The sequence below is a fragment of the Eucyclogobius newberryi genome, unplaced genomic scaffold (genome assembly GCF_026437365.1).
Source record: "Eucyclogobius newberryi isolate DKJ021-1_F unplaced genomic scaffold, fEucNew1.0.hap1 SCAF_1, whole genome shotgun sequence".
In the NCBI taxonomy this organism is placed as follows: Eukaryota; Metazoa; Chordata; class Actinopteri; order Gobiiformes; family Gobiidae; genus Eucyclogobius; species Eucyclogobius newberryi.
Window position 1 is genome coordinate 923076 of NW_027315723.1, and position 11930 is coordinate 935005.

Below are 11930 nucleotides of genomic sequence, written 5' to 3' on the forward strand. Positions count from 1 at the left end.
AGTTTGTGGTTCAGATGAACACCCAGGTACTTGTATGAGTCCACTCTCTCAATGTCCCGTCCCTGGATGTTCACTGGTGAGGGGGCAGTGGGGTGGCGTCTGCGGAAATCCACCACCATCTCCTTGGTCTTCCCCGCGTTGATGAGGAGGTGGTTCCGCTGACACCAGTCCACAAAGTCCTGCGCCAGTCCTCTGTACTCCGCGTCATCGTCGTCCGTGATGAGTCCGATGATGGCAGAGTCATCAGAGAACTTCTGCAGGACACAGCTGTCTGTGTCATGTCTGAAGTCTGCAGTGTAAAGGGTGAAGAGAAAGGGCGCGAGGACAGTGCCCTGGGGCCCCCACACTGCAGGTCCGAGTGTCAGACACACAGTCCCGTGCTCTCACAAACTGGGGTCGGTCTGTGAGGTAGTCCAGGATCCACTCTGCCAGGTCATACTCCACACCAGCCGTCTCCAGCTTGTCCCTCAGGAGCAGCGGCTGGATGGTGTTGAAGGCACTGGAAAGATCGAAGAAGAGAATCCTCACAGAGCTGCCAGGCTTTTCCAGGTGAGAGAGAGAGCGGTGCAGCAGGGAGATGACGGCGTCCTCCACTCCGATGCCAGACCGATATGCAAACTGCAGCGGGTCCATGGCTGAGCTCACGGTGGAGCGGAGGTGGTCCAGGACCAGCCGCTCCAGTGTCTTCATCAGGTGGGACGTGAGAGCCACTGGCCTGAAGCTGTTGAGGTCTTTGGGGCGCGGTGTCTTAGGCACAGGTACCAGACAGGAGGTCTTCCAGACCTGTGGTACCACCCTCAGCTTCAGGCTCATGTTGAAGACATGCTCCATAACTCCACACAGTTCATCTGCGCAGGACTTAAGGAGGCCGGGGGAAGAGGAATAAGCCTCCTTGGTGTTGGCAAAAAACAAGTCCAATGTTCTATTTTCTCTGGTGGGGCAGGTAACATACTGGGTGTATGTTGGTAGAACAGAAGAGGGTGAAGCGTGGTTAAAGTCACCAGAGACGAGGAAGAGACCCTATGGGTGCTGTGTTTGCAGCCTACAAGTGCAGGAGAGCAGTGCTTCACAAGCATTTTCAGCATTGGCAGACGGGGCACATGTGAGAACTCCCGGGGCAGATAATATGGCCTCATGCCAATAGCCAATAGTTCAATATCCTTGTTACATAGCTACTCCTTCACTGTGCAGTGTTCGGGTTTGGACCAGCTCGTGTTCACATACACCGCCAGACCTCCACCTCTTTTCTTCCCGCATTCTCTCGTTCTGTCCGCCCACAGCAGATGAAAATTGTCCAAACCTACAATAGAGTCTGGCATTTCTGCTGTTAACCAGGTCTCTGTGAAAATCAAGACGCTGCTGTCCCTATAAATCCTCTGGGACCGCATGAGGCTCGCTATTTCCGTCATTTTATTTTGAAGGGACCTCACGTTACCCATGACTACGGCGGGAACCGACTTCCTGTTTGTCCCTCTCTTCTCTCGGAGTTTACGTCCAGCCCGTCTGCTTCGTTGCGTTTTCCTTAGGATGTCTGCCGGGATAACGTGACGATCTCCGGGTAAGACGACTGTTCTCCGCAGTTTCATGAGTTCCTCCTTTGTGTGGGTTAGGGTTAGGGTTAGGTTAACCCTAACCCTAAACGCGGTACGGCGCCGGCCGGGGAGCGGGGCCGGAGCCGGGGGACTCAGAGCCAAGACACATCGCAACGACACGACGAAAACACTCAATCCAGCCGAATAAAGTCGAAACAAGTTAATTTAAAGCGATTCCAGTGCGTGTCCCGATCTTTCATGAAGTTCCTCTTTCATATAAACGTGTATATAAACGTGTACCGACGACACGCCGTACTTTAGCGGCGGCCGGAGGGCGCGGGGGAGCTGGTGGGCTAGCTCGTAGCTAGCTCACATCACAACAACACGACGAAAAACGCTCAAATCCAGCCGAAAAAAGTCAAAAACAGATTGACAATAAGTGTAAGAAAAAAGAGAGCGTTTACACCGGGCTGCTAGCTGTACCAGCGCCTTATGACGCCTGTAGGACGCTGTGTGGACAGGAAACAATGTAGGACGCTGTGTGGACATGACACATGTAGGACGCTGTGTGGACATGACACATGTAGGACGCTGTGTGGACATGACACATGTAGGACGCTGTGTGGTCATGACACATGTAGGACGCTGTGTGGACATGACACAATGTAGGACGCTGTGTGGACATGACACATGTAGGACGCTGTGTGGACATGACACATGTAGGACGCTGTGTGGACATGACACATGTAGGACGCTGTGTGGACATGTCACATGTAGGACGCTGTGTGGACATGACACATGTAGGACGCTGTGTGGACATGTCACATGAAGGACGCTGTGTGGGCATGTCACATGTAGGACACTGTGTGGACATGACACATGTAGGACGCTGTGTGGACATGACACAATGTAGGACGCTGTGTGGACATGACACATGTAGGACGCTGTGTGGACATGACACATGTAGGACGCTGTGTGGACATGACACATATAGGACACTGTGTGGACATGACACATGTAGGACGCTGCTGTCTCAGATCGAGAGTCTGAAAGTGGGAGGAGCCACACGTAAAGTTTGCGTCAGATTCAGACTCTGAGGTCAGAGGTCAATAACTCCTAAACACTAAAGTCTTTGCAGATTATTCACATAAAATATTCATATTTACACTGCAGTGACACAACCTGTTTTTAATAATCAGATGAGTATTTTGGGCTCAGCCAATCACACGCTCCGAATGTGCAGCCGGAGCCGAGACGAGACGAGTACTTAGGGAGCGTCATCAAATAACAAAACGAAAAATGGAATGGAACGTCAAATCGAGCGGTACAATTTAAATAACACATAAATACATCATGATGGTCGCCACAGCAACACTTATTTTTCCATCAGAAGCTTAAGACATATTTTTTGTGATTATAATGACAATTAATATGTAAATGAGACTCCTGCAAATAGTCGTCTGATGATGATGATATGAAAGAAAGTTGTAAATGAGGCCATCTGACTTTGTGCAAATTAATTTGTTCAACCACTAATTTTATTTGCAAGTTTTCTGTTTTATTTTTTAAAAAAAAAGTCTTTCAAAGTTCATTTGTTAAGAGTTTTTTTTAAATATTTTTTTTTACAAATAGATTTTAAATAAATAATCTTGTTACATCGATGGAAAATATTGATTGTTAGTCACTTTCGTGTTTTGCTATGCAATTATCAAATTGCTGTACAAATTTGAAAAAATTAACGGATTGTTTAGCAGCTTCTGCAGTAAAAGTGAAACTCCTTCATCTGAGCCCTGCAGTGCTGTGCTCTAGCTCTCGACACCTCCCTTATAAGAGCTTCTAAACAGGAGACATCTCTGTACGTTCTGTTCAAATGGACTCTTCTTCTGATTCCAGCTCCTACATCATGGACCCACCTGGACCTGGCCCCGGGTCTAAACCCAGACCTGGACCTGGCCCCGGGTCTAAACCCAGACCTGGACCTGGCCCCGGGTCTAAACCTAGACCTGGACCTGCTCCCAGCTCTCCGTCTCTGAAAAGTGACCGCCGCTCCAAAGACTATCCTCCATTGTTCAGTGAAGCTCGTCCTGAAGACCAGAGGTGAGACCTGCTTCATCCAGAGCTCTGGACATGTTCTCAGGACATGTTCTCAGGACATGTTCTCAGGACATGTTCTCAGGACATGTTCTCAGGACATGTTCTCAGGACATGTTCTCAGGACATGTTTCAGGACATGTTCTCAGGACATGTTCTCAGGACATGTTCTCAGGACATGTTTCAGGACATGTTCTCAGGACATGTTTCAGGACATGTTCTCAGGACATGTTCTCAGGACATGTTCTCAGGACATGTTCTCAGGACATGTTCTCAGGACATGTTCTCAGGACATGTTTCAGGACATGTTCTCAGGACATGTTCTCAGGACATGTTCTCAGGACAGCGCCACCTGTTGCTCAGCCTTTATCAGTGCAAACAGTGATCCTGTGTTTGAATGGAGCTGCTCTCAGTGTGACACAGATGAGTTCAGGTGGGACTGGACTCTTGACTCAGGACAGGGTTAACACAGAGACACAGATGAACTCACATGTATTTGGACGGTGGGAGGATATCAGAGGATAGCGCTCACACACACAATCGCCACAAAGTCCATCCTTTGTTAAAGCTGTAGGTCCCTGTCCCTCCAACGCCCGAATGTGAAGGATTATTTTAGCTGCATTTTTGTCATGGAATCAGACATACACCGATGCTATTCCTTAACACATAGAGAACACAATTCAACTTAGAATATGAAACGACACAGAAATATCAGACATTTGTATGGCAAGCTTGGGAGAAAACGCTGGGCTGTAGCAGCCAGGTTGTTGTAAGCAGCCTGGCTGACCCTCCTGCGTCTCACCCCGTTTTTTCCCATGCTGGTTGGTTTTATTAGATATTCTGGAATAGGCAGGTCACATTTCTCATTGGTCAGCCTCACATCAAGGCACTTGTTTTACAGCTGGTATTTTTCCTAGAGATCAAGCCTTGGGTAAACATTACCCAAACTCCTCTGGGCTGTCACACCCCCTCCTGGGGCAACATTCTTTGGCCCATCTTTACGACCCCTTTACAAATGCAGTTTGTCACACACCCGTTCTTCTCTTAGACTAATGATGCAGATAAAATATCACTATTATGCAGATAAAATACATCACAGAAATATAATCATATATTCACATTTTATCACACATTTCCACAGACTGGCCACTGGGGCGACTCACGGCAGGTTTAAGCTAACAATACCTTATCCAGACATGTTATAGATCCATGTATATCCTGCATGTCTTCAACCACACGTCACTTCCTGTGCTGCTGGAAGGTTCCCTCCCCTTTTTGGGTGAAAACACAAACCGAGTACATTAAACTCATGGGATGAGATCGCTGATAAACCAGTGGCGGCTCGCCCATAGGGGGCGCCGCCCCACCTGACCTGACTGCCTGTTTTTATTTTATTTTTTAAATAATCTCTCATTTTGAAAAAATAACCTGTGTTGATTCGATGCTATTGATGATTTTGCTTTATGGGTTTAGAACTCTCCAGAATTATATTTTCATTCACTTTCAAATTCCACTTTTAGAACGTGAACGTTTATCATGTTTGGTGTAGGAGCCAATAGACTGGTGCCGGGGCTCCTGTTCAGCCCCATTGTGCTGTATTTAAGCCAATGGCTGCCCTGCTGTGAGGCAAAAGAATACACATCCGCCAATCATCGTCGATGAATTTGATGGGTTTGGGGCGCTGAAGATTAGCGCCCCAAAGTACCAAGATGCACCACTGCAGCTGCTTGTTTACAGATGTTTTCATTCCAGCAGCAAAGTGTGTGAAATGGCGACGTCGGATGAATTTGCCCCAAATACAGTCAAATCCTCACATCTGCTTCACTTTGAAGAAGAACTTTTGAGGAAAAGCTCATTGTAAAACAACTCGGACCAGACAAGCCAGAAGTGAACATGACCCAACAGATCATCCGCACCATGAGAGTGAACCACGTGAAAGATAGTGGCGTCTCAGACGACTTACAGACTGGTCAATTCAAGTATTGGCTCAATTCTACAATTCTACACGGTCTGTTAAGTACAGAAACATACCATTGAACGTAAAGTGGGACGGGCATGCGTTCCTAGAAGTCCTAATGCACGACTCCCGGTAGTAACGTTCGTATTTACTTGTTAATTTCTCTTAATTCTGAGAGAATCTTTATCTCCCGCTTTACTACGCGTCATCTCGCCCTGGGATGACGAATAGGTTGAGAAGTTTGCCTAAAATGTACCAGAATGCAGCAAATCACATCTATGAAATTCCAAATTTCAAATAGCTCCACCTAAAAAATAATTCACCAGCCGCTGCTGTGGTAAACTATAATAAATATCCCTAAACTTTATTTACTGAATTCTGTTGCAGAGCCAACGACAAAAAGAATGCAGTACAAACAGAGACGACAGTAAAAGTGTGTGTATCAGAGGCACAAGTACACACTGCACATACAAATACAGATAATAATCCATTGTATTTGTGTTACTTGAGCTATGTGCAGGTTTTGAACTTCTACCTGTAAAATGTATTGAATTATTTTGGGTTTAATGTAGTTGAATGAAATGTTTTCTACGTTGTACAGTTTAGGCTAGCTGTTGCTAACATAAAGGAACAACAGGATTCATTTTGGATCCTTAAACTCAACACGTTGAGCCTGGTCGAATATTGAAATAATTGATTTGTCGTGACATAATTAAATGGATGAGTTTGTGTTTGTGAGTGTGGCCGTTCAGCCGAGGGAAGCGAGTGATGATGAGTCCACTGACACTGAATGAAACAGGGCGTGGTTAAAGTGGGCGGGACTCAGTGCCTGTATGTTGAAGACTCTGTAGAAAAGGGACGAGGTTCTGTCGCACTCTGCTGGCAACAGTGAGAAGTGCACTTAGCACATTTAGCACGTTGTAATTTCAAAAAACATTTGTCAGGACTCTGCTTTTCTCCAGGGACTCAGCAGTTAGACCCGCCTCTGTGGCAGTGAGAAGTCAAGATTCCATCATGCCAACCATTCCAGAAGGACATTCTGCCTATGACGAAAAGTATACAAATATCAACATTGCTCCATTTAACAGATTGAGCAGATTCCAGAGTGAACTAAACCTGTGCCTTTCTTCTCTGCAGTTTGACACGTCCAGAGCTTCAGCCGAGTGGCTCTGGGCATCAGGAACATGAGCGTTCTGTTTTCATGGTGAGTGTTTCTAAATCGGTAATAAATGCGTCTCATTCAGACAGAAACCTGGAGACTAAGAACAGTGAGTCTCAAACGGATCAGAGAAGAAAGAAACAGACAAGTCCAGAACTAATGAATCATTCCATTTTTACAGGACAAATTAACAAATAGATTTGTTCACGTAAACTCCTCATGCTTATGTTTATACTTGCTGAAGGAGATGTGGCTGTGGACTGCGCATTGTATTATTTATTCCTGTCAATCAGGGACTGCAGATGGACATTAGTTACTTAGCAACAATCTGGTTTTACAAGTTTAATGTCTCTGTATTGTCCCTTCAAATAAAGATTAAACTAAACTAAGAACTATGAAAGCAACGAAAAAGACTTATGATGCGTACACAACGAGCCGAGCATCACGAGACTAAGACAAAAGGCTGACCTGAGTCTGATTCGTCAACTTATGTTACAGGAATTAGAGGAGAGCATTGTACGTTTTGTACAAAACGAGCTGAGGAGACTCCAGAAGGTTCTAACGGAAGAGGAAACAGAATCCTCTGCACTTAAAGAAGACGACGAGGCGGGAATTAAAGAGGCTTTTCTAAAAATCACCTTGAGCTTCTTGAAGAGTATGAAGCAGGACAAAATGGCTGAGCGTCTGCACAACAGTGAGAAGCTTCAACATGAGGTCTGTTCATGTTTCTTAATGCTAAAGTTTGACTGATTCTTTTCACTTCTGCTCCAGGACAATGTGCTTCCAAAGCTCACCGTGAACTGAAGTCTCATCTGCAGAAGAGGTTCAGCCGTGTATCTGAAGGCGTGGCTAAAGCAGCAAGCCCCGCCCTCCTGACCCAGATCTTCACAGAGCTCTACTTGACAGAGGGCGGGGCCTCAGAGGTCAACCAGGAACATGAGGTCAGACACATGGAGAGAGCGTCCAGGAGCGCGGCCGCTCCAGAGACCACCATCACATGTGAAGACATCTTTAAAGGCCGCCCACATTCACCTGAGCCTATCAGAATGGTGCTGACGAAGGGCGTGGCGGGCGTGGGGAAAACAGTGCTGACTCAGAAGTTCAGTCTGGACTGGGCTGAAGGCAGGGCCCACCAGGAGCTCCAGCTGCTGTTCCCGTTCACTTTCAGAGAGCTCAATGTGCTCAGAGACACACAGTTCAGCCTATTGGAGCTGCTGCACCACTTCTTCAGTCCATCCAAAGATCTCTGCAGCTTCCAACAGCTCCAGGTGCTCTTCATCTTTGACGGTCTGGACGAGTGCAGACTTCCTCTGGACTTCAGCCGAACCCGGGTCCTGAGCGACCCCACAGAGTCCGTCTCACTGGACGTGCTGTTGGTAAACCTCATCAGGGGGAGCCTGCTTCCCTCTGCTCGCCTCTGGATAACCACGCGCCCCGCGGCGGCCAATCAAATCCCTGCTGAGTGCGTCTCCATGGTGACAGAGGTGCGAGGGTTCACCGACCCGCAGAAGGAAGAGTACTTCAGGAAGAGGTTCAAAGATGAGGCCGATACAATCATCTCCCACATCAAGAGCATCCGCAGCCTCCACATCATGTGCCGGTCTTCTGCTGGATCCTCTCCACAGTTATACAGAAGCTTCTGGAACAAACAGAGAGACCAGAGCTGCCCCAGACTCTCACACAGATGTACGTCCACTTCCTGGTGGTGCAGGCCAAAGTCCAGAACATCAAGTATCAGCAGGGATCAGGGGCAGACCTTCACTGGACTCCAGAGACCAGGGAGATGGTGCAGTCTCTGGGAAAAATGGCCTTTGAGCAGCTGCAGAAAGGAAACCTGATCTTCTACGAGTGTGACCTGAGCGAGTGTGGGCTGGACGCTGCAGCGGCCTCAGTGTACTCTGGAGTGTTCACACAGGTCTTTAGAGAGGAGCCAGGCCTGTACCAGGACAAGGTCTACTGCTTCATCCATCTGAGTGTGCAGGAGTTTCTGGCCGCTCTTCACGTCCATCAGACCTTCTTAAGCTCTGGACAAAACCTGCTGCTGGAGAGACAGCTTGCTTTGAACAGGGACAGAGTCTTCAGTATGAGAAAAAGATCTGATATTCTGCACTGCTCTGCTGTGGACCAGGCCTTACAGAGTCCAAGCGGACACCTGGACATGTTCCTCCGCTTCCTCCTTGGGCTGTCCCTGGAGGAGAACCAGAGGCTCCTGCGAGGTCTGATGACTCAAACGGGAAGTAACCCAACTAACAATCAAAAGACCATTAACTACATCAAGAAGAAGCTGGATGAAGGTTTTTCTGCAGACAGGAGCCTGAATCTGCTCCACTGTCTGAACGAGCTGAACGACCGTAGTCTGGTGCAGCAGATACAGGAGATGATGAGGGCAGGACATCTCTGTGAAAGAAGCATGTCTCCAGCTCATTGGTCAGCCCTGTCCTTCATCTTATTATCCTCAGACTCAGACCTGGATGAGTTTGATCTGAGGAAATACTGTGCCTCCCACACATCTCTCCTGGGTCTGCTGCCGGTGGTCAAAGCCTCCACCAAAGTCCTGTGAGTCCAGACTGTATTTAAACTCTTGTGTCATGGTTCTAGTCTCTAATGTCCCTCTCTGTCCTCAGACTGATTGGCTGTGGCCTGTCGCCTCTCAGCTGTGGTCCTCTGGCCTCAGTTCTCAGCTCCTCCAGTGTCACACATCTAGATCTGAGTAACAACGACCTTCAGGACTCAGGAGTGAAGCTGCTGTGTTCTGGACTGAAGAGCGCCCCCTACAGACTGGAGACACTCAGGTGATAATAACCCTCCCTTTGAGTGTGTCTGGTGTTGTACAACTCTGGATTCATCCTCTGGTTTCCTGTGTCCCCAGTCTGTCTGGATGCCTGGTCTCAGAGGACGGCTGTGCACATCTGGCCTCGGCGCTGAACTCAAACCTTTCTCTTCTGAGAGAACTTGATTTGAGCTACAACTGTCCAGGGGAGACAGGGGCCCGGCTCCTGCAGGTGCTGACCAGGGAACCCCGCTGCAGGCTGAGCACACTCAGGTACAAACTAAAGCTGGGGTTTGCCGGTGACAACCATTTTTCTCACTCTTCTCTGCCCTTGTTTAGAGGAAGAAAAGCAATTGATGAGAACAATTCTGAGTGATTACCTTTCTTTCTTTAGACTGGACCCTCGTGGACAGCAGTGGTTAAAACCAGGCATGAGGAAGTGTAAGTACCAAAGTATACTGAAGTATATTCCTGCCTAATATAACAATGTACTACAAATATGTGTATGTTCTTTACTCATGTGCACCAGACTCTTCTGCTCTCTCGTGGGACCTGAACTCTGTCCACCCCACACTGAGATTCTCTGACAGAAAGACAGCCGTGATGTGTGTGAACGATGATCAGCCGTACCCTGAGCACCCGGACAGATTCGACTGGTTCTATCAGCTGCTGTGTGCAGAGGAGCTGTGCGAACGCTGCTACTTCCAGGTGCAGTGGAGCGGACTCGTCCATGTGGCTGTGACTTACAGAGGTCTGCAGAGGAAAGGGAGTAGCAATGAGGCTGTCTTAGGAGGAAACGACCAGTCCTGGTGCCTCCTCTGCTCGGACAAAGGCTTCTCCGTTTGGCACAACAATCAGGAGACAGTCCTATTGCAGAAACCCGACTCTCGGACAGTGGGGGTGTATGTGGACACAAAGGCCGGGGTCCTGTCCTTCTACTCAGTGTCTGACAGACTGACCCTGCTCCACAGCTTTAGCACAGCCTTCACTCAGCCTCTGGTCGCTGCAGTTGGCTTCAGGTTCAACTCTATTGGCTCATCAGTGGCTCTGTGTCCTGCTGAAGACCACAAGCTTACATGGACCTGATGAAGAACTAAAGGGCAGTTTCATAATGTAGCGATTTTAATTACTGTAGTGTAGTATTTGTACTAGTACTAGTACTGTAGTGTTACGCATGTCCTCTCACTCATTATGAATTAAATTAAATAATTTAGATATTTGATTATAGAACTTTTAAATGTTAAAAGTTAATTTGCTTGTTAATCTGAAGGTTTGTGAGAACATAACGTGACATTGACCCCTTTTCTGGAAATTAATGAACACTTTACCAAATGTGGTTTGAGAAGAATTATTGACCAAATAATTAAACAGATAAATATGAATGTGGAAAATGCAAATGAGTCAATACAGATGGAAATGCTAGACATGATTGTTCTAGCTCTATCTAGTGGTTTTAGAGTTAATGTTGGTTCTAAGATGATGTGCCTGGTCCTCCCCCACCTCAAGTCCTTGGACTTGCTGGACCCCCTGCAGTTCACCTACAGAGCCAACAGGTCTGTGGACGACGCCATCAACCTGGCTCTCCACTTCACCTGCAGCACCTGGACTCCCCAGGAACCTACACCAGGATCAACACCACCTCCTGCTCTGCTCCAGGACAAGCTCTCCCAGCTCAACCTGTCCGACTCCACCTGCAGGGGGAGCGCTGACTTCCTGACGGATGCGTGCAGCTGGGGAAGAATGTCTCAGACACTGGGACCATCAGCACAGGAGCTCCACAGGGCTGTGTACTTTCTCCCCTGCTCTTCTCCCTGTAGTGTACACAAACTGCTGCACCTTCAGCCACGACTCTGTAAAACTGATCAAGTCTGTGGACGACACCACCCTCATCGGGCTCATCTCAGACGGGGGTGAGTCTGTCTATAGGAGGTGGAGCGGCTGGTGCAGCAGTAACAACCTGGAGCTCAACACCCAGAAGACAGTGGAGATGATCGTGGACTTCACGATCACAGACTCCTCCATCACCACTGAGGACCCCCTCCGCTTTCTCAGCACCACCATCACCAGGACCTCAAGTGGGACCTCACCATCAGCTCTCACCAGGAAGGCCAAGCAGAGGATGTACTTCCTACGGCAGCTGAAGAAAGACAAGCTGCCAGCGGAGATGGTGCAGTTCTACACGACCATCATTGAGTCCATCACCTCCTCCATCACCGTGTGGTACGCTGGAGAACTAGCCAGGGACAAACAGAGACTACAGCGCCCTCTGCTGAGAAGGTGATCGGCTGCAGACTTCATCTCTGCAGGACCTGTACGTCTCCAGGACTCTGGGACGAGCAGGTCGGATCAAGCTGACCCTTCTCACCCTGGACATGGACTATTTGAGCCACTCCCCTCAGGCAGGCCACTCCCCTCAGGCAG

The 11930-nt window shown here is 48.2% G+C and overlaps 1 protein-coding gene across 1 annotated transcript in view; it reads left to right on the forward strand.

The window, feature by feature from the left end:
* Positions 1–10635, forward strand: part of LOC140363139 (uncharacterized) — a 28712-nt gene extending 18077 nt beyond the window's left edge. Inside the window, 7 exon segments of the mRNA XM_072449501.1 lie at positions 7238–7433; positions 7511–8335; positions 8338–9295; positions 9364–9531; positions 9609–9782; positions 9904–9950; positions 10039–10635. Of these exon segments, the coding sequence (XP_072305602.1) occupies positions 7238–7433; positions 7511–8335; positions 8338–9295; positions 9364–9531; positions 9609–9782; positions 9904–9950; positions 10039–10595 (2925 nt within the window). The 3' untranslated portion in view covers positions 10596–10635.
* Positions 10636–11930: the final 1295 nt, after the last annotated feature.